Below are 22816 nucleotides of genomic sequence, written 5' to 3'. Positions count from 1 at the left end.
AAGCTGCTTATTCAAACATTTTAGATGGTTATTTTATTGGGTAGTTCCAGACATTTCTGGACATGGATTTACAACACAAACATCATACTAAACCCTTCTGTTTTATTAACTGGCACAGTAAAAGGATAAAATATCCAAATGTGTATTTTTTGTCTCTTATGATAAAGCAGAAGAAACTAAAATAAATGTTTTTGTTACAATAATTAAACTAAAGTTTTGAACTGAATTCCGGCCTGTGACATTTTTCTTGGCAAAGACTATTCCCTTATAGGAGAGCTTGAGAAGGTGTTTTCAATTCTGCTGCTAGCTCACATTTACTATTTCTTGCCAATGATAATAATATTTTATTTTACTCATGTTGAATTTTCTGTCATTATGCCTGTGTATAAATGTCGTAGTCATACATGAAAATGTAAATGTGATGTGGAAGCAATTTCCTATCATCTGTGAATGGATCTAGCTAAATTGTTACTTGTGTTTCCACAAAGACAGCCTAATTTTTTAAGTGTGGAATATTAGATTATCAGTTTGATCATGGTGTCAATGAAACAGTCCATATCCCTGAAACCACATAGAAGGCAGATTATGTATGTTTCTCTGCAGCACAGCATCTTTCCCAACTTCCCCACTGTTCCCTTTCAGTGTTTGGAGTGAGAGGCTAACAGGACAGTTATAGAATCATAGAATCATATTATAATATTAACTTTAAAAAGGAAAAATACTGTAGTTTTATAAACCAAACAACTTCACAGTAGTAGAGAGGCTTTAATTTTGAGGAATTTTCTTATTTGCTACATATACTAAAATGACAGTTTAAGTCTTTTTAGTTCTATTCTGTGAATACTTTTGTAGAGTGTTCAACAGTGCTTATGCTTCTGACAGCTGTAATGGCTGCTCTGGGACCATTACAGTTCAGAAGTACTCCTGAAAGCATTAAACAGTGCATAAAGTAAAGAACCCATAAAAAGGAGTGTTACAACTGGAGAAACTAACATGCTCCCAACTAAACCTAGGATAGCAGGTGCTAGTATCAGAAGTGTTTTTCAGATGTAATACTTGTTGTGTAGATAGTCTGGAAAGACAAACCATTAGGTCTCAACTGGGATCCCCTGAAGTGTTTTTCTCTTAAATAAATTAAAAAAAAAAAAAAAAGCAGCTTAAGAAACTTGAGTTTTTAAAAGCATCTAGGGCTTTACATTTTGACAGCTGTCAGTACCAATATGAGATGGTCATAAGTAAATAATGAAAGAAATAGTAGCATTGAGATAACAGAAAATGAAACTACAGCTGATCCGTTAGGTGTAAGAAGGATAGTGGAAATAGTAAGAAAACTGATTTTAACATTTATACATAAAATGTGTATATTGATTTCTGACAGTTGCATTTAGAGTTATATTATGTAAAAATGTCCAAAATTTCCGTCTGCAAAAGAAATGTCTGATAGCAAGGAAGAGTTTCAAATCACAATCTACTAGTACTGTAATAGAGAAAAAATGAGGAAAAAATAAGAAAGAACTAAAATGTTGTGGATTAAAAAATTTTGGTCATCATTTTTGTAATATAAAGGGGGTTTTGAGTCCAGTTAGTAATTTTTAAATGTTTGAAATTATCACAGTAGCTATTAGTAAAGAGTTTGAAATCTGGCTGAGACAGTTTCACTAAAAGAACAAATATTTATTCTATGATTATAGAAAGAAAATCGATTCCAGGAGTAGACAGGTAGTGTCATGACAAATTTGAGATCCAGGCAGGCATTCATTATGAGAAAGAACAAAACACTTACAGAATTTCTGTGAGAAAGACAGAAACTCTATGTCTGTTTTTTGTGGAAAGGATCCAGATGACCTCTGAACTTCCCTAACAGTTTGTGGCAAGAATACATCTGGAAAAGATATGAATCAAGCAGTAGTGGTTTGGGCTGATACTAGCTTCAGAATAGTTCGAAAATGGTATAGCACTGATGAATGTGTTGCTAGGTTGGATAAAGAATTGGAGATTCAGATATGTGCCAAATCATGTCAAAATGTTCTATGTTCATTCTGCACAAGGTTGACAAAAATAAATGTTAGAACAGATCTAAAGGATCTGATTCAGAAATGCAGATATTTTATAATCATTTTGTGTTCTGCTGTCATGAGCATTTGAAGATGAGCAGCTGAGGGTCATGCTGAAAAGCCCAGGGAAATCAGCAGAAATTGTTTAGTGCTGATGTTTTGTTGGTTCACCTAATTGACTCTGACCCTTAGTTGTCAAGCAGTTAGGAAAGAAATGAAGCAAAATAACCATTTAAATTGTAAATCAATGTTTCAGGATTACTTTAAACCCTGTAGTCAATGGTATACAGTTTACTTCAGGCTGTGGAGGCATCGAAACTAGTGACAGATGAACCTTTACCAGCAACATTCTCATATATCAGACTGAAAGTTAATATTTAAAATTCTTTCAGAATATTATGAAATGCACAGGTGAAGGGTTTAATTATTTGAAATTAAGAGAATATTCCTGTGAATTAATCTGCAAGATTAATTAAATTTAGGTCTTTTCTCTAAAAATCTTTCAATTATCTGAATAAAACTCAATGACAGCTTTATTACTAATCAGTTTGGGGAATAATTTAAAATACAGTTGTAAAAATATGTACTAGTACAATGAAAAACAAAAGCAGCAACCATGATACCATCTATCATTAAAGAAATAGGCCACTATGTAAGAATTGTGTTGTGCCATATAAACTGCAGGCTTAATTTGAGTAACTGTTTATTGAAATGGGATTGGGAAATAGATATTTTCACAGACAAATATATGCAAGCATTTTTGGCTGATAGAATGAAAAAAGCCATAGAGAAATAGTAAGTCAGAATGGTATGAAGAAAATTATGGAATCCCTCTTGAAGAATAGTATCATTATTTTGATGTTGAGAACAGATTATGAAGATGCATTGCACTAAATTTTGACCTCTCACTTCCAACTCTGTGTATTTCCTGCAACTATGTATGGGTCCATCCAGCCACACCACTGAAATAAAATTTTAAGTTCAGTATTAACAACAAAAATGTCTATTTTCCTTGCTGCAGAGGGGTTTTGTATTGTCCTTTTAGGGCCAGAATGATTTTACTGTGACTCTTCAAACCACTGCAGTTATACAGCTGAGGAAATGCTGCACTGCAGCAGTAGTTTGGAGTGAACATCTCAGGACTGGCTTTTCTAAAATTACCTTTCCTGTCAACATGAATGTAAGGTATAATTTTACATTTCTCTCAGTCCAGGCAGTAGTTTGAAATCCTGTGCATCAACTGTGATTACCAGAGCAATTATGACTTATGTTCAGACTCTGAGGTACTGCTGCCAGGTCACTCACCGTAGATACTGGTGAAGCAAACCATTTCTTTAAAGCAAAACATGTTAGAAATATTAAAAGAAATAACTGAATTAATTTTTACTGTTCATGTATTTCAGTATATTCAACATAGAGAACATATTGCAGGACATATTCCTTATACACATACAAAAAGATTCTCCATTTGCAGACTGGAACTCAATGAAAAAGGTCCAAGTCCCTTCACTTCCTACAGGATGCAAGAGCCCTCTTTTTAATTGTTTATGATATTCTGATTGGATGACCGCTGGCCATCAGAAAGTTTACAATGTTGGAAATACACTATATACTAGAGAAATAATAAAGATTGTTCCTGAAGTTCTTAGGTAGGAATCTGCTATGTCTTGCCTACTTTTTAGGTCTTCCCAAATTTCTTACAGGTCAGCAAATAAAACAGGTCAGTATTCTAGCCCTAATACACAATTACTTTATCCCATAATGCATACATTAAATAATTAATTTCTGCATTTAGATTCTGAATAGGGAGAGTGTGAAATTCTGTCAAAATATTTTTAATTTGACAAATAATTTGAAATTGTAAAATTAATGTAGTAGTTTTGTTTTGGGCTTTATGTAGTTTGGTGGGGTTTATGTGTTTTGGATTTATGGGGGGGCAGGTTGTGGCTTTGTTTGTTTGTTTCCTTTTTTTTTCTTTTCTTTTTGCTGGTCCCAGTGGCACCTAATCAAATAATCAAGAGTTGTCTTAAGTAGGTTAGCACTTCTGAATCACCTTGGAAATATTTTACTTTAAAAGCTTTTTATGTAATTTTGGCTATTGGACTGATTGTCATAATGTTATTTTTGTCTAAGAACCTCTGATCGTGTACAGATCACAAGAGTTATGCTAATGAAATAAAGCTTCCTCTGGATATAACATTGCAGCATACAGACTACTTAAGGACAGATGAAAGGCATACAGCAGTGTAGCACTATTTCCCCAGAAGACTGCAGCTGTATACATCCTGCAGTCAAGCAGTTTGCTGGTATAACAAGATTAATAGCAATAAACATATTTGAGTATCCCTAAACTTTTCACCAACTGACAGTGCAGCTCGATAAACAACAGGTTCATAAAGTGCTTTGAATAAGCTCTGAATAAGCTCTGGCCCAAGCTTTAGAGCACTGTGCCATCACAGACCTGCCAGCTGTCTGAAGACAGCAAGAGAAAGCTTTGAGTGCTCTAGGGCTGTTAATACCTTTTCTTTCCCTCCCATTTTACACTCTTGGCTAGCTAGACTAACATGTGTTGACTCTAGGACTGTGAGAGTATGAAGATAAATGCAAATATCTTCATGCACACCCTTCAATGCAGCACAGTAGCTAGTTGTCTGTCTCTACCTTACAATCTCAATGAGAAAGAAAAGGATCATACAAATCAGATGTGTTGTGGAATGTTGTAGAGTTATTTAGATTTCTGACTCCATTTCTGAAGATTATTTGGTAGAGTCAGTCTTAGATTTAGTACTTGTTTTCTCAATTTTAACGAATAGATGGCATAAAGATGTAGGTCACAGGTTCTTTGACATCCACCTACAGAAAATGTATCTAGCTATTAGGCAAATGTTTACATAACAAATTGGTAATATTAGACAATATTTTTGAACATCTGCATTTCAGTTGAAGTAACTTCAGCAATACAAAGGAAATAAAGCAAGGAGGTTTTCTAATTGACATACGGATCTTTTCTTAGACTTTGGAAGTAGGTTGGAGTTTTTGTGGGTTTTTTTTCTGTCCATAAATTGTCATTAAAATTAGGTCCTTCCCATTGCCATCTCTGAAGTCCAACTATTGTCGTGGTTGTTGCAGACTGATGTGAACAACGTAGGTAAATTATAGTAGAAACAGCACATTATGTTTCCCAGGTAGCTACAGATGGCGTTAAATGGTAAATTATGCTTTGTTTTTATATTCAATCAGAAGAAACAGAAAATCATGTGCATTGAATTTCCCAAGTGTATGATAAATCTGAAAATATTTGCTAGACATCTAGCATAAAATGAGTACTGACTTTAATCTTCATTTTCTCTTACAGTTGTCTGGCCACAAGCTTTCTTTAAATGCCAACAACCTTCTAAAGCTGTTTCTTTCATGGATATATAAGTAATTTTGTCAGAGAGATCAGACTAGCAATTTAAGTCCAGTTAAAGTGCCTAGATTTACACATTCTGTCTTTATTTTCCATGTTTTAACCTTATATCCCCTGTGAAAGGCTGTATTCCAAGCAGCAGTGAGTGTACTCTGGAGACCCACACTCATTTTTTAGATTTTATGTTAGTATTAATAATTTAGGGTGGTATGGGTTGGATTCAGGTTATGCAGACCTTCTGACTAAACTGTAGGAAAGCATTCACCATTTACCTGTCTGTAGAAGAATATGAGGAAACCTAAGTGTAATCTGTGTTTGAGTAAGGAGTTTTTATTCGTCTTCAGAAGAGCAGTTGGTTCTTTCCATCTTACAGAAGCTCCAAGCAGTCTTTAAAACATTTCTTGTGGAAAGCCAATCAAAATATGGTGTCAAAGTCTGCTCTTTATTCACTACTGTTTTTTTTGGCATGCAAATGACTGCTGGGGCATACAGTAAATGTCGCTAAGGTATTACTTTAGGATGTGGTTGAGTAACTTTACATAATGAGACGTACTTCTGATTGTCTAATTAGTTATGCATAGCTATAGCAATGCAAAACATGCCTCAAATAGAAATCTATTGTCATAGGTTACTTGATTACATGAGTATGGCTTCCACCTGTATTATGGTTCTTCTCTTTGTAATGACAAATGCCACAAGCTTCTCTTGAATATTATAAGAAATTTTTCATGCAATTGTATCAGCTATACATTTAAATTAATTTTTCAGTGTCATTCATCACATTTGAAAAAGGAATCTTACTATGCATGATATTTGCCAGTATAAAAAAGAAACGTGTATATTATCTTTCTTTCTTTCTTTCACTGTTTTTACTGAGGCCTCTGTAATTTAAAAAAAATAATTATTGATAAAAACCATGCTAGTCACCCTTTAGTTCTCATCAAGCAGCAATCTTCATATTCAGTTTGCCTTGATAACATAAGTGTATGACTTTGGTTTATGTTCTGGTAGGCCAAAAATTTCCACAAAAGTTGCAACTATCACACTTCTGAGGAGCAGGATGTGATTACTAATGCAGAGGGAGTAGAACCTCTTTTTGATAGATACTCCATCCTTAGGTAAACTACATAGTAAAGACAAGATGTTTTCATTTGTGGCCTGATGTTTATTACCTTCAATGAGGATAATTAAGAAAAAAACACAGCCAAAGGTGCTGTCCTGTCTTAACTCTGTTGTGCTCTTGTCAAGCTTCTAAACCAGGGAGTCCTGCCACATTTTCAGGTCATAGGATAGCTCTTGCCTTTTATCAAGACTTATTGCCATGGCCAAGATAGATGGAGAATGCCTTTCTATTAAGAGTAAGAAAATAAAACGGAACTTCTGGATAAACTCATGTATGTTCAGAATAGTAACTCACTGTTACTCATATAACAGTGCAAGTCTCAAAATACATAACTCACCTACTGCAAAACTCTGTGAAGAGGTTTAAAATTGTATACAGGCCTACCCTTTCCATTTGGTCTGCCAGGACTGTGATGTTGTGAAGGATTATAAATGGAGAAATTTAAAGAATCAAGTTGACTGCTCTGAGAATTAAGACATTTTTTTTTGGATTCCAATTCCCCAAATCCTCCAGGGGTATAAGATCAATTTATAATGTGTCATATCCAGATGGTAAGTAAATGAACAGTTTCACCATTGGGCTTGCTATCCAAAATATTCCTAGAAGAATATAAATGAATGCATCATTTACAGTGGCCAGATGGCAATTCAGAAGACAGTTCCATGTTCTAGTCATTATACAGCTTCTACTATATTGCATAAACCTATCCTGGCTTATTTGGTTCACCGTCTGCAGAAAGGGCCATAGAAAATTAAAAGTGTGAATGTGAGGATTTACTTAAAATTTTAGAACACTTGAACTGCTGTTCAGGTACTGTGTTTCTACCAGAAGCAACACTGATCAGTCAGTATTTGACTGTCTTTGAAATTTCATCTAATGACAGGAGATGTGTTTAGCAGCAGATAAAATCACATTGGAACACACTTCAGAAATTTAAATAAATGCAAACTGTACCATTTTTCTTCATATTTATATATTTTCATATTGCTTAACTGTAAAGCTGATCAAGGGTTTTTTTTCCTAAAATCACTGTGGTTCCAAATTTTATCAAATTTATATCATTAACAATAATTATAGATATTTTATAGAAAATATTTCAAAAGATCAGCGCATCAATCTTTCACTTTGTTCATTTGGCAACTCTTTGGGTCTTCATGCCATGGGTGAATATTTATACTAGCTATTGTGAAAAGAGCTTTCATGGATAATTATTTTTATAAGCTCTAGGAATATATTCTTTCTCAGTTGTCTGTAAAGATGATGTGAGATTGTGACATATGAAATAGAAGATTTAATTAAAAAATTGTTATCAGCTGGGTAATTTCACACAAGTATTTCAAACTGAATGTAAAAAGGTATATTGAGTTAGCTGAGCTGCTGCTATTACTGGGCTTTCCCATCTAAGACTTCTTAAGAGAACAATAGCTTCTTATGACAGGAAAATATTCAACTACTCTGTATGCGAACGGCCAGTAATGCATTTTTTATATGTTCTGCAGTAAACCAAGTTAGAATTAATTGCAAAAATGAAATAAGGAGTTACAAGGTACTTGGAGTTTAAAACCACAATAAATAGAAAGATTGTGAGATTTTTAAAGTTACTGTTTAATGATAAATTCAACAAAAATTTGGCAGCAATTTAGCTTTAAGGCTATTTACCATGGTTTGTTTGTTTTCTGGGAACCAAGATAACAGTCCTGTAGTAAGTACATGAAAATCATCCTTCATTATGTGTATGTTTCAAAGGGAAAATTACATACGCAGCTGTCTAATGAGTTCCTACCTTGATTGTGGTCTACTTTCATATGTATCAGAAATAGACTTTATACTGGGAGATCTGATTCAATTGTTTCTTGTAGAGAAGTTAATAAAAGTGCTGAAAAAGGATGACATTTTTTAAGAAATTTCAAAGAGAAAAAAAATTAATTTTTTTTAAATTATTCTGTGCATATCTTTCAAATGTAAGGATCTTCACAAAAATGCCAAAGACTGCAGGTAGAATTTTTAAAGATTTTGTTTTAAATATAGTTTTGAAATCAACTTACTAACGTTTAAGTTCTGTGCTTCTGTTCATGTAATGTACCTTCCCCCTTGTTCTGACATACTCTGTTTCTTCCGACATAATTTCTTAATTGTCTAAACCAGAAGACAGATTCAAAGTTGAGCCGTTTGTGTAAAGTAAATGTTTCAAATCATTGCTGCCTTTTTTCCTCTTCCTGTTTTTTTCAAAAGCTGTACTTTCTTTAAAACTGTTATAAAATTAATTTCTAGCCCAACGGCACACTTAAGATCTGATGTATTACCTTTTAAAATGTAGTAGTTAGTTAGGTTTTTTTTTTTGTCTGTGAGATCTGTAGAGTTACAGTAATCGGATAAAATTTAATTCCTGCTAAAGCCAGTTGAAAAACTAAACTTTATTGATCTCATTAGAGCCAGGGTTGCATTCATTAGATGAAAGAAAGCTTCTTGTTGGATTTAAACTATATAGAAAATATTAACTAGAGCAGTTCTAGAGAACTTTAAATGTTTCTGAAATTATTTCTTCCTTCCGTAATTATACATAGGCTATTTAGATTAGGCAGCTAAATACTGGTGTAGGGCAGTCATGCACAATGTTTGTATTGTAAGAGAAGCCATAAAAAGTCCCTACATTTAACTTCTCTAACACGCATTATAGAATTAATGCACCCTTACATTTCATATTTGGTGGGGTACAGTGTGAAAGAAGTTTGTGAGTAATAAAGTACTGAAAGAAATATTAGCATTTGCATTCATCAGGAAAATTATCCCTTCTAATGTTAATGGCTTCTAAAGTCAATAGCTGCTTTTCCAATGCCACCACAGAAGGAGCAGATTCTGCTACTGAAATGCAACAGGAGCCGCAGCTGCAGCTGAAGGAATGCATTCTGTGCAGATTGGTTGCATAGCCAGTTTGAAATGCGTTCTAGACTTTGAAGTGCTTGGCTATGCAACAAAACCAACATTTTATATTCAGGGAAAGGAGAATGGGCATTGATACATAACTGATTCTTTTGTGATGTTTTGTAATCTGTGTTATTGCCTATTGCAATCTGAGTGGACTATCCAAATTGACCTAAAATTGCTGTTAAAATCTTAATACCAATCTCTTGCATACCGTCTGTTCCTATAATAACATAGAGGAAAACCTGTTTTGATATTTTCATATAAAATCCCTGAAGAGGAGTTAATGTCAGAAAACCAATGGTTCAATCTCTTTATAATTTATATACAATAATTAATCTTCTTTTATAGTGAACTTATCCTATCCAGCATTGACATTGATGCATCTGGAGATTGGGAGTGTCTAGTAAACAATTCGTATGGAAATAGCACTAAACATGTAGAAATTGTGGTACTTGAAACAGCTGCACCCTACTGCCCTGCAGAGAGAATCATTAATAACAAAGGAGATTTCAGGTATGATTTGCTGGTTTTGGAGTGTCTGTCATATATTAATATTGCTACAAACAGTATTCATGCTTATGAACATGATACTTCAATGTTGGTTATGAAAATGTCACTTGTTTGTCATTTTATATAACATAGTGGGAAGGAGGAACACACAGTGATTTTTTATGGGAAATGGCACTTGGTGCTTCAAGAACAGCAGTGGTTTGTGAAAGTCAGAGAATCTTTCTAATTCCTCAGTGAGGTTATATAAAACCTCAAAAGATGTAGGCTCTTTACAGCTAAATGAGACAGGGTTCAAAATTGTTCTTGTTTTTTTTTTCAGAATGGCAGAATATGGTGACACTGTATTAAAGCACTAGCAGATTAAATCTTCAGGGCTCTTCCAGACTGTTCCAGTTCTATTGGTTTTGTTCAGCTGAGATTAGAATTAACAAATAAAATAAAACTGTTAGTAAAATATTTCACTGAGGAGACTCAAAATAGCAAATAAAACTACCTAGTAAAACAAATAGACTGTTTGAGGTGAGCTTAAGGACAGAGTTCCTGCAATATATCATACAATTACAAAAGCAAATTCGTCCTGCTATCAGAATCTTAGAATTTGTACAGTTTTGTTGACTAAACATAATTTTTGTGTCATCTTTATTTTTACCTCCATATGTTGTTCTTTTTTTCTTTTGGTTTTGTTTGTTTGGTTTTGTTTCTTTTTTAAATTTCTCGTAAACTGAAGGAAAAGTTAATGTTTCTGTGGAATTTGGTATTATTTTCAGTTAGCTGTAATATACTTCAACATTATGCGTAAAGCTCTTAAACAAAATATAATTACCTGCTTGACAATAAGACTGATGTATGATGACATTCCTGTTGAGAAATCAAGAAAGTAATTTGTAACCAAGTGAACTGTATTAAAAATTCAGCTTGAATAGTTAATGAAAGCAAAAGCAGACGAGAGAGGAAGCTTCTCTTCAATACCAGAACTTTCTGCATATACTTCTGACCTAAAAGCCTATCTTGATTTTTTAAACTTTTTCAAAGGCCTTTCACTATTATTTCTTGTGTTTGAATAAAAAAAGAATAAATTAAAAATTAGAAAAATTGCCTCACATAACTTGTTTTCTCAACTATAAAGATATTTATTATGTGTTAGGCAGTAGTTTCATTTGCTGACCGTATATTTATAAATCTATTTAATACACATATATGGATTAAAGTCCATTAGATATCTTTGACAATCTCAGCTATAGATTTTTTACTTTTTTTTCGGTCATGTGAAAAGCTGTCATTGTGTTTTCTCATAGTAGATGTGCTTAAATGTATTTTAATTAGATCTTTTAAAATATGTATACTTCTATCAGATAACATATACTGAATCTTTTAGATAACAACTTTATGAAGCTTATTTTATTGCCATGACATCCTTTTCTTCATAAATAAATACATATAAATTCTACAGACCACACAAACTAACAACAGGGGCATTTCTGTCATTTTATATAAATCAAAAGAACAGGAATGCACATTTCTCTCCCTATTGACCATATTTCTAGAAATCAATACAAATTTATTTTTAAAATTTATATCAAAAGGCTGATGAGTACATAGGTTCTTTGGGCATTTGAGGGAATGAATTTAAAATTATAGTGAATTTGTCAGGCTCAAAGAGCATTAGAACTTGAAATTGTTCTGAAGGTTTGTCCTGAGAGATGCAGCTAGCACACCAGTAGTTTTTCTCACAAAGCTATTTGAACTTTTGGTAACATAGCAAGTATGTAAGTAGAAAGAGTTGAACCACAAAAGCAAAGCTAGAAAGGACAGTTCTTTTATTGGGTAAAAAAAGGAAGTGTCGTTATTTCAGCTGACCAGCCTAGGTGGTATTTATAATTGCACAACTGCAGTAAGAATTAGACACTGTGAGTCAGAATGAATTTGCCTTACATACTAGGAGATTTTTTCTCTAATGGACATTTTGTTCAGTTTTTATTTTCCAGCTCTCTGTAAGATCATTCTGAAATGCAAATGGTAATTGCTGTTGTGTTCTAACACTCCTATTTTGAAGGCCAGATTCTGCTACCTATCCTAACACTAGTTTCAGAGTTATCTCTTTAGATTTACTTTAGAGTAAGTTGCTACTCAGTGTGGCCCAATTGCATTAATGCAAATATTTTACTAAAAGTAATATTTCAGCTCAGACACGAAAGGAGAATATACCACTGTACATATTTTGATTTTGTTCTGATGCACATTTCACAGTTCATTTTGCATCAATTTTTTTGTATCACAAAATTAATTATTCCAGTGATAGTTAGCTGAAAGATATGAAAATATTTTTCTTCTTATCTTTTCTTATTTTGAAATAAGGAAAACTTACATAGCCCCAAACCCATCATCATATTGTGTAACAATATCCAAATGCATCTACATTTTGTAACTTAGAAGGGATGATACATATGTTTGAGCAAAGGTTAAATGGCTAGGTGTGGCTTCACTGGCAGGAAAAGTATTTTTATGATTGACTGAGTTCAGTCATTACATCAGCACAATTAAAGAACTATATCATTTCCAGACATGCTGACTGGCTGATGATACACTTCAGATTTTTTTTTATTTCTCCCAATTACTTGATCCTGCTGTGTCCATACTAGAAAATGACAATGGCTTTTGTAGCAAAAGAAATTGATCTGACTTATGTCATTCCAGAGAATGCATTGGATATAGAGAAAAATAGTATTGTATAATAATGTTTAGTATACTATATGATATATAGTATACATAATATAATAATTGCCAATCTCACCTTGGTGCCTGGCAACATCATGAAACAGATCCTCCTGGAAGCTGTGCTACGGCATATGGAAAATATAGAGGTGATTGATGACAGCCAATGTGGTTTCAGTAAGGGCAAATCATGCCTGACAAATTTGGTGGTATTCTATGAAATTGTATAGTATTTGTGGATAAGGAGGAGTGACTGATGTCACCTACCCGACCTTGTGCAAGGCATCTAACACTGTCCCATATGACATCCTTGTCTCTAGACTGAGGAGATACGGTTAAATAATTGGCTGGATGGTAGCACACAGAGAGCTATGGTCAATAGCTCGATATCCAAGTGAAGTCTCAGTGAAGAGTGACATTCCTCTGGAGTCAGTATTGGAGCGAGCACTTTAGCATCTTTTTCAGTGACATAGTGGAATTGAGTTCATGTTTGCCAGAGATACCAACGCATGTGGTTTGTTCAGTACTCTGGAGGGAAGGGTTGTCATTCAGAGGGATATTGACAGGCTTGAGAGGTGGGCTTATGTGAACCTCATGAAGGTGAACAAGGCCAAGTGCAATGTGCTCCACATGTGTTGGGGTAATCCCAGGCACAAATGCAGGCTGGCCAGAGAATAGATTGAGAGCAGGCCTTAGAAGAAAGACTTGAGGGTGTTGGTTAACAATAAGCCCAACGTGACCTGACAGCGTGTGCTTGCAGCCAAGTCAGCTGTATCATGGGCTTAATCAAAACAAGTGTGACCAGCAGGTCGAGAGAGGTGATTCTCCTCCTCTACTTGGCTCTCATGAGACTGCATGTGGAGTACTGTGTTCAGCTCTGGAGCCCCCAGCATGAGAGTGGCATAGAGCTGCTGGAGCAAGTCCAGAAGAGGGCCATGAGAATGATCAGAGGGCTGGAGCACCTCTCCTGTGAAGACAGGCTGAGAGAGCTGTGGCTGCTCACCCTGGAAAAGAGAAGGCTCTGAGGAGACATTATAGCAGCCTTCCAGGCTGCTAAACTAAAGGGGGCCTACAAGAAGGCTGAAGATGGAGTTTTTACAAGGGCATGTAGTGATACAGGACATGGGGTAATGGCTTTAAACTGACCAAGGGCAGATTCAGAGAGCTTTGTCAAGTTTGGTCAAAATACAAAGAGAAGATTTTGAGCATTTATCTTTTGCAGCATTTAGTAATAGGGTTTTGTTGTTTGGGTTTTTGTGGGTGCGTTTTTTGGTTGGTTTTATTTTGTGGGGGCAGGGTTTGTTTTTTTTCTTCATGGACTTGCTGCTCTGCCTTGTGCAGTCTTCAAAGATGAATGTAGGGAAAATGCCATCCGTATTTTTAACTTATCATTAAAAATCTTCCTGGAATTAATGCAGAAGTAATGTATGACCAGTCAGATGTGAACCTGTATAATTTTGACATTTTCCAAGGAAACAAAGTAATTCATTACAGAATATAATGAGGTAAAATTTAAAATAGTTTTTTTCCTCATACATTCTGTACATTGTTGCTACATTGTAAGTTGCCTTTAAATGAGAAATTTCATGTTGTAATTTTTAATTTTTATGTTGTTCATAGATGGCCCAAAACTTTGGCTGGGATAACTGCTTACCATCCCTGTCTCCAGTATTCATTTAAGTCCATTGCCTTTCACAATGGTGCAGAAGAGGCTAAGGCATGGCGTAAATGTAATCGAACTGGACGTTGGGATGAAGAAAACTATTCTGAGTGTCCTTATTCACAAGAAGTAACTCAAGTTCTTCATGCTTTTAGTCAGGTAATGTTATGAAATCCAGGGCTTCCCTTCTCTAGTACTGATATTACTGAATAACTTGTAAGAAATGCCTGTTCAGCCATAAATTTGGGATAGATGTACTTTCTAGAAAATGTTTTACTTTGAAGTTTTTTATTTTTAATTATTTTTTGTCTGTGTGCTGGACTCTACCTGACCATTAGTAGTATTGGCAGTGTCATCAGTGCTTCACTTTAATTCTTTCTTTGACTTCCCCTAATGTGTTTTTACCAGAAAGATGTTAATTTCTCTTGAAGTCCTGTATCAGACTTTTTTCAGCTGAAGTGCCTTTCCTCATTGCCATTGTCCATAGTACATTATAAAAAGCATTTGAAGCCTACTTCAAAATGTCTTTTTGATGTCTTCCCCCAAAAAATAGTGCCTAAATGGTTTCTTGTAGGTAAATGAGAGATAAAGAGATTAAAAATTGAATGGATAGAAATGAATGAGAAAGAGAAGCATAATAGGGGACAGCATGGAGGATGGCACAAACCAGTAACTGACATAAAAACTTTTATAGCTTTCAGTTTCCTTGATCATTTCTTCCCAATCAGTAGTGCAAAATAACACTGCAGGAAGCTTGTTTTCAGATGTGTTCATACTTAAATAAAAATAAATACTACACTAAGAGAGAGCAGTTAGATAAAATAATTAGGAGGGTCTCAAATTCTGTCAATTCTCCTGTAATGAGGTTAGGCCAGGTTTCTCAGGGCTTTAACTACCCAGGTCTTTAAAAGCTGTGAATATGGAGGCTTCACAACTTTTTGGAGTAACCTGTTCAAATGCTTGACTATCCTCATGGCAAAAAAAATATTTTCTTCATAACCAGTCTGCACTTCTCCTTTCAACTGACTACCATTGTCCCTTGTTCTCCCACTATGCATCACTGTATATATGAGGCCCACTGATACTGTTGTTCTCATGATGATCTAAAGCTGTAGGCAAGTCAAGGATAGTAGCTTAGGGTAATGTTTTATGAGGTGAGTTAATAACAGTCTAGAAAAAGTAGACAAAAATCTTCAGAATTTGTTGTTCTGTTTTGTGATCTTTAGATAACAGCAATGAAATCTAAGGCCTAATGCTGACGATCCATTCATATGCCCCTGAAATTTATGTCTATAGTCCTACCAATGCATATAAATCCATGTGAAATTATAGCAACCATTATACCTTCAGTTTTTAAAACAAAGAGATGTGATTTATATCATCTAACAATTCTGATGTATTTTCAGATGCACATCAATTTAACAACCGTGGTTGAATTTTCCCGCCAGCTGACAGCATACACAAGAGGTGCTTCCCACTTTACGGATAAAATGGATGTAATATATTTGGCTTATATAGTGGAAAAGTTAATTGTCTTCGTGGATGAAGTTGAAGATGTAAGATACTTTCTCTATGTTGAAGAAAAAAGTATCACTTAGAAGTGAAGCCTTCACATATGGCCCTATTTTTAATGTATCCAGGCACACAAATCTGAAATTGACTGCAGAATATGATATGTTTCTTTATGCCAAAAAAGGACAACTAAGCCATCTCATCTGCTTGACAAAAGTGTTGTTGCTTAGGGATAAAATTGATTTTCAATAAGCCATTTCTTTAATACTATTTTTCATTTTAAGTTCTACAATGTCTCATGTTTTAGAATTAACTTAAGATGACTCTCCATCTGGCCATGGGAGTTACATATGCTTCTTTTGTTTTTTCCATTTCATCAGGAGATTTTCAGAGTTTTAAAAGCGTATGTCACTTCACATGAGCAGAAGACAACATGTCTTTAAGTGCAAATTGCTACAGAAACTTTTGGTATAACGTATGACATTTTTACAGGGAAGTCTAATCAGAGTTATGCAAACCCTGTGGGAAAAATTGGGTTTTATAGAAAACAGCAATGGTCATCATAGTGATTACTGTTAATTTTCACAGTAACTGCTTGCATGAAGATTTCATAACCCCTAGTTTTTGTATACATGATAGCTGTAGTTAAAATTTGCTCTGGGGATTGTAACAGTTAACATTTTAGTGCCAATTTGAGAAAGCCTCCAACTTCAGTTTCAGAAGACCTAAAGTGAATTATCAAGTGCTCTTGAAGAATCATGTTTCAAAGCTACAACTGTATTCCAGCTCAAAACTCTGATAAGATCTTGCTGCTTGCTAACAAAACAAAAATTTATCATCCAAAAGAAACATTTGGGTTTACCATAAAGCCTCTTTATTTTTCTATCAGCTGATGCATTATCCATTAAAACTGAGCACCATCTCTAATCTTTTAATTGATTTCTTCCTTTTAAATAGGCTTGATTTTCTGGATTTTGGTATCGAAACATCTCTATTTCACTGCTTATCTCTACATCTCTTAATTCATAATCCTGTATTGTTTTCATAATTTGAAACATTTCTCCCAATTTGTCTCCATTTCCATCTTCTGTTTTGAATTTCACACTTTTCCTCTGTTTCAGGTTCACAAAGTATGTTACTTATTCATTGAGCTCTTTACTAATACCCATTTCCTAACTCTCACTCATAAGGTACAAAAAGAAATGTGAAGTTAAAGTGTCTTTCACACATGAGGCTGCACTCATGTAGTTATAAATAAGACTGAACTTTATATAATACAAGGCAGCAAATGAACAAAGGTATGTTAGTTTGCAATTGGCTAGCAGCTGAAGCTACAATTATATAAAACAATTATTCATCAAAATACGTACACAGAGGCTTTCTGTGATTTATCAAATTTAAAACTATTTTAGCCAAACTAGTACAGTTTCTGTACATCCTCTCTGGGGAATGCCTCTCCCAGTCAGCACAGAATTATTATTTTTTTACTATTTATAGGTACTTTGTCCCATCTGGTAGTTCACCTCTTACAAAAGAGAGCTTCAACAGCAGTACCAGGGACATACTTGCAATATACTGTAATTTTTTTGCCAGGAATATGTACATGCATTAGCCCAAATTTTTGTATTTTTTAATGCCATGCATTTACTCTTCATTAATGCATTTAATTATGATATAAATTACATCCTTTTCTCATTTCTCTCCTTTTGTATATTTATAGACTATTGTTCTGCTCTCAGTTACTGCCTAGCTCATTGGTGTATGCTTTAATTGTTTCTCATAAATCACTCTAGTCTCTTAATGTGTTTTATTATTATTCATTGTATCAATAACTGTCACATTGTCAATAGCCATCTAGAATTATCTAGTAATTATGTTCTCAAAAATAGATTAAATATTTCAGGAAGTCACATAAAGTTTCACATACAGTCTAATTATTCCTGTGTCCCTTGCAATGCATGTGAAATTTGTGTATTTTTTATTAAAAACACTGATCCAACTTCATAATCTCAGTCATTCCTTAAACCATTTTCACCATTGCTGAATATTCTTTTTTCCTTCCTACTGAATCATCTTTGTATTTGCCTAATTTTTCTGCTTCTGTTAGTTTGACATTTAGCCTCTTGAACTATTCTTTAGCTATATTTCTCTCAGTCACTATTTTCACTTCTTTATACCTTTTTATTAAGGTTTATTTGTGATTACCTTGTTTATCTATCCCATGTTTTTGCCTCCAAAAATAATGGTAATGTGGTCACGTTAATTGTGAAATCTCACTCAAATGAAGTTTTAGAATTCAAAAAACAAGTATTTTTATTTCTATTTGAAGTAATTTCAAGAATATATTCACAGAGGTGTTTACGCTTTCTAAACAATATATGAATAAAAATTTGAAGCACATAGTCATACTTACCAAAAATCTGCAAAATAGATTACTATCATAGAATCATATAATGGTTTGGGTTAGAAAGAACCTTAAGACCATCTAGGTTCCAACCTCTCTGCCATGGTCAGGGATGCCTTACTATAGACCATGTCACCCAAGGCTCTGTCCAGCCTGGCCTTGAACACTGCCAGGGATGGAGCATTTAGCACTTCTTTACTTTGGGCAGCCTCTTTCAGTGCCTCACCACCCTCACAGTGAAGGACTTCTTCCTTATATTTGACCTGAACTTTGCCAGTTGAATTTTAAACCCATTACTCCTTGTCCTATCATTGCAGTCCCTGATGAAGAGTACCCTCTCCAGCATCTTTGTAGGCCCCCTTCAGATATCATCTGGCAAAACAAAGATTTATCATTTTGAATTGTCCACATGAATTAAAACATCCAAAGCTATAACTTTATATATATATAAAGTGCTATAACTATAGCACTTTCTGCATAGACAATGAGGTGATACAGCTTTGTATCAGCACCTGAGTTACATCTCAAATTTACCCCATTATGTCTGTAGCAAAAATATTTTTCAGATATATTTTCCCACTTTATTTTTATTTTTCTTCCCCTCCTGTCCCACTCCCTCTCCTCCCCAAGGTCCTTTGATTAAACATTAAGTAGTACTTTAGAAAGGCAGAGTCAATTTTAATTAGTTTAAGAGAGTGTGATAATTCTGGGATTGCATTTATTACCCAAAGAGAGACTCAATTTTTGTGGTGTATCTAGAAGATAAGCTTTAGAATTGTGAAGAAAAAAGGCTTTCCTTAAAGGCAGTTGCACTTTTCTTTCTTTTTCAAATAATTTAATTTTCTTAATAGAATCAAAACTGTCTTTGAATGAGGGTTACCAAACAAAATGAGATGCCTTCTTTCACTTGTACTCTTTTCCTATTTGTGAGTTTTCCAGTCAATACCATTTTTGGGGGGTTGTTTTATTTTCTCTTCCAGATTGGAGATGCTCTTATTGAAATTGCCAGCAATATAATGTTGGTTGATGATCATGTGTTGTGGATGGCTCAAAAAGAAGACAAAGCCTGCACCAGGATTGTACGGTGTGTGGAACACATTGCAAGCCAAATACTGACCAGCAATATTCAAGTTATATCAAAGGTATTTAAAAATTTACAAAGCTTTTTTTGACAGAATTTGTTTTTAAAATGTAATTTTTCTTTATAATTTTTACAGCCAACTAGTATATACACAACTGAGATGTGAGATTGTATAAGCCAGATGCACAACATAGCCAATTTATATAAATATACTTGTATTCTGTAATTATTTATTTTCTTCTGGATTCTGTTTGGAAGACCGAAGTATTTTTTGAGTATCATTGATGGTGTTAAAAAGTGACTTTGATTTATTGCAGTGATTCTTACAAAAGACTGTTCCCAACACTACCTTTCTAGTGTTCTTACTATTCATTCAGTTTCTGTTGTTCTTGCCACTATAGTATATGGGTTTATTTTGAAAGGTACGAGTTGACCGAGTTAACTTTTAATAAGAGAAAAGACAACGTGCTCCCTTGTTGCTTTAAGATTTTTAATATGCCTTTCAGAGAGGATTCTAAGCCATACTTTATTAAACAGTTTAGTAGCAAAAGATATATCTTGCCATAAGGATTACTAATTTGTAGTCAGTTTTAGTTTTTTAGAAGTAAACTGTAGCAGTATGAAATTATTGTTTTTATTCCTTGTCTTCCACCTACACGAATTTGTAACTTAGATACTCAGGTGTCATTTGGACATTGAGAAACTGTCTTTTTGCCAGTTTCAATATCTCAGTAGCAGAAATGCATCTAAATCAGAAGCTTGAAACTCATCCTTTTAGAATTTTAGATAAATCCGTTAAAGCCTTATCACTCCTTGGATTGATTTCCTTGCTTGCTTGCTTTTAAATAGTCTTTTCTTATTTTCTCAGTTGTCCACTGAATTTACATGGATACACTAATGTGCATAATGGCCTTAATTCCTTCAATGTATATTGTTTGATAAGCAGTCTTTCAACCTAAGACAGAAATATATTGGGCTGTTTTCTAAAGGAAGTGTTTTTATTTAATTGCCATTTACAGGAAACAATCAAATTGATAAAAATACGTATTTTTATTAAATACAAGAAACACTAATGTGCCTTACAGAAACATTTTGCAGTGTGACAGCCAGGAAGTCTCTCTTGCTTTGTACTTCAATTTCTTCTAGATTCTGTGATTCTTTTTAATCTTGAGTGCCAAAGGTCTTTTTTTTCTTCTTGTCACTGCTTCAGGAAGCTGTTGACATTACTGTAAACAGTGATTCTGTGTACTCAGATGTGGATCTGTGTCACTAACCTTTTTCCCGTGCTTTATCTTTTTGCTTCTCATAGTTGTCTGTAGGAGAATTAGTTTACTGTTGACTGCAATTTGTAAATAAACAAAGCTGTGGAGTTTTTCTGGTGTCATCTCATGCAATACCAAACACTTCTGTTCCTTTGGGATGCTAGCCAGCAAACTGTCTCCCAGAAACTGCATTTGCTTTCTTTATTTTAAACAACAACAAATAAAAACCCTGAAGCTTGGGTAGTCACTAGCTCATAATACAATTCCAGAAAAAAATGGAGCCTCCGTGAGCTGTGTCAGTTGTATAACATGTTCAACTGTTCCCTGTACATTGAAAAGCTACATGGGAGCCATAACTGTTACTCCTACTTTAGTTTTGGGAGACAAAAATGTTCTTCTACTTACATGAGGTTGCTGCATGACTGATTTCAAGGTCAGAAAAACACCAGGATGGATACCTTTGTTTAGATTTTCTAAAGTCTCCCTTGCTCTCAAATGGCATACAAAACACACTGCAGGAAGAATGGCCAGTAGCAACTTTCAAATACTAGATAATTTCATATATTTTTATATATATAATATGATATATTTAATGTTTAATAATCATATTACAGTACAGCAAAGAAGATGTTATTCTGCCATATGGAATTTAATATCTTAGAGAAGGCATGCAGGTGCAAGGTTCTTACCAGGATGCTGCAGGGGCTGGGACTCCCCAGCCAGGGTCTGTCCCACAGAGGCAGGCTGGGGGTAGCCACCATCAGGTGGTCACCAGGCCAGACCATGCCGGGGGTCAGTGGTGCGCCTGGGGCACCAGGACTGGTGGCCAGGAGCAACCATGGAGTTCAGGTGACGCCTTGGAGGAGCCTCAGCTTGACATGGTGCCAGAGGGAGAGACCCTAGGTTCAGCCAGAGAGGCCAATGGTGCCCTGGGCAACTGAGAACTCCCAGGGTGGATCTATATGCCTCAGCACCCTCAGATTAATCTTATAGAATCATAGAATAGTTAAGGTTGGAAAGGACCTTAAGATCATCTAGTTCTTCACTTATGTTTTTTATGTAATTTCTATGTATACATGTCAGATGTGCAGTTTGAAAAGGAAAACTGCCTGCTGATGATAAAAGTTATCTCAGTGGTCCTGGCTCAGGCATATGCAATAGTTTTAAAATCCACCCCTGAAGAGTTTTTATTTTATTCCTCCGCCAATTAGAATGTCAGAATATTTTAGGCTAATTGGAACATAGTTATTGTTTGCACTCACATTCTTCGGCACTACTCTGAGCTTGCCCAGGTAACAATCCCCTTTGGCCTTTCTGCCGAGTGATGCCTTTGACTGAAGTTTAGGAAATGGAAACCAAATTATCATTTTCTGTATCTGTACTGCTTAGAGACAAAATTAGTTTGTGGCTTTTCATAACATGTATCTGACTGTGGCTTGTTTCCATGGATAATTCTGCCCCAAGTTCATCTGTATCTATTTTGTAGCTCATTTTACAATCTTACATAATGAGCACTGGTTTACCTTGCATTTTACCCATCTGTTTCTATGGGCCGAGAATTGCATGTTCACAGTGCTTGAACATTGTCAGGCCTTTACAGGAATTTTGGGAGGCAAAATCCCAAGTCTCTCAAGAATTTAGTATTTAGAATTTAAAAAAATAAGGCTCACTGTTGTGAAATCACTTCAACCCTCATTACAACATTATGTAGTAAACATCTTATTCACCATCACCGCACATATGTGAAATAGGGAACTAGTATTATACCCATTCTATAGCAGGAAACATGGAATGATGCACAAATGTTTTTTCCCTATGTTAAAGAAAACCTGTAACCACACAGGAGTTTTAGCTGAGTAATGTGACTTGATTCCTGTGATACAGGTAATAGGATTCTGCAAGCAGTAAATTTTTTAACTCCTTGAGAGGCTATCTACAACAGATAAACCAAGTTTCAGGGACTTTTCAATAAACAGCCACTGGATTTTAGTACAAAAAAATATTTGATTCTTAATGATCTTTGGCATTTTTATTCAAGTGTATAAAAAATGGTCACCTCCAGGCAATGATAGAAGAGGTAGAAAGATAATCTTAAAAATAAATGTTTTATGAATTTAAAAACAACTAAAAAGAATCTTTAGGCTACTTCTACTTTAAAAGTAGT

The 22816-nt window shown here is 34.6% G+C and overlaps 1 protein-coding gene across 1 annotated transcript in view; it reads left to right on the top strand.

Annotated features, from left to right (window-relative positions):
• The window catches only part of LOC101868186 (adhesion G protein-coupled receptor A3), a 279070-nt gene that overhangs the window by 132234 nt on the left and 124020 nt on the right, over window positions 1-22816 (top strand). The window contains exons 8-11 of the mRNA XM_005144065.3: window positions 9860-10024; window positions 14354-14552; window positions 15800-15949; window positions 19290-19451. Coding sequence (XP_005144122.1) covers window positions 9860-10024; window positions 14354-14552; window positions 15800-15949; window positions 19290-19451 — 676 coding nt within the window. The remainder of the gene's footprint in view (window positions 1-9859; window positions 10025-14353; window positions 14553-15799; window positions 15950-19289; window positions 19452-22816) is intronic.

Source organism: Melopsittacus undulatus, chromosome 4 (assembly GCF_012275295.1).
Source record: "Melopsittacus undulatus isolate bMelUnd1 chromosome 4, bMelUnd1.mat.Z, whole genome shotgun sequence".
Lineage (NCBI taxonomy): Eukaryota > Metazoa > Chordata > Aves > Psittaciformes > Psittaculidae > Melopsittacus > Melopsittacus undulatus.
The sequence above is the reverse complement of the archived record's forward strand: the minus strand, read 5'-3'. Positions and strand labels throughout refer to the sequence as shown.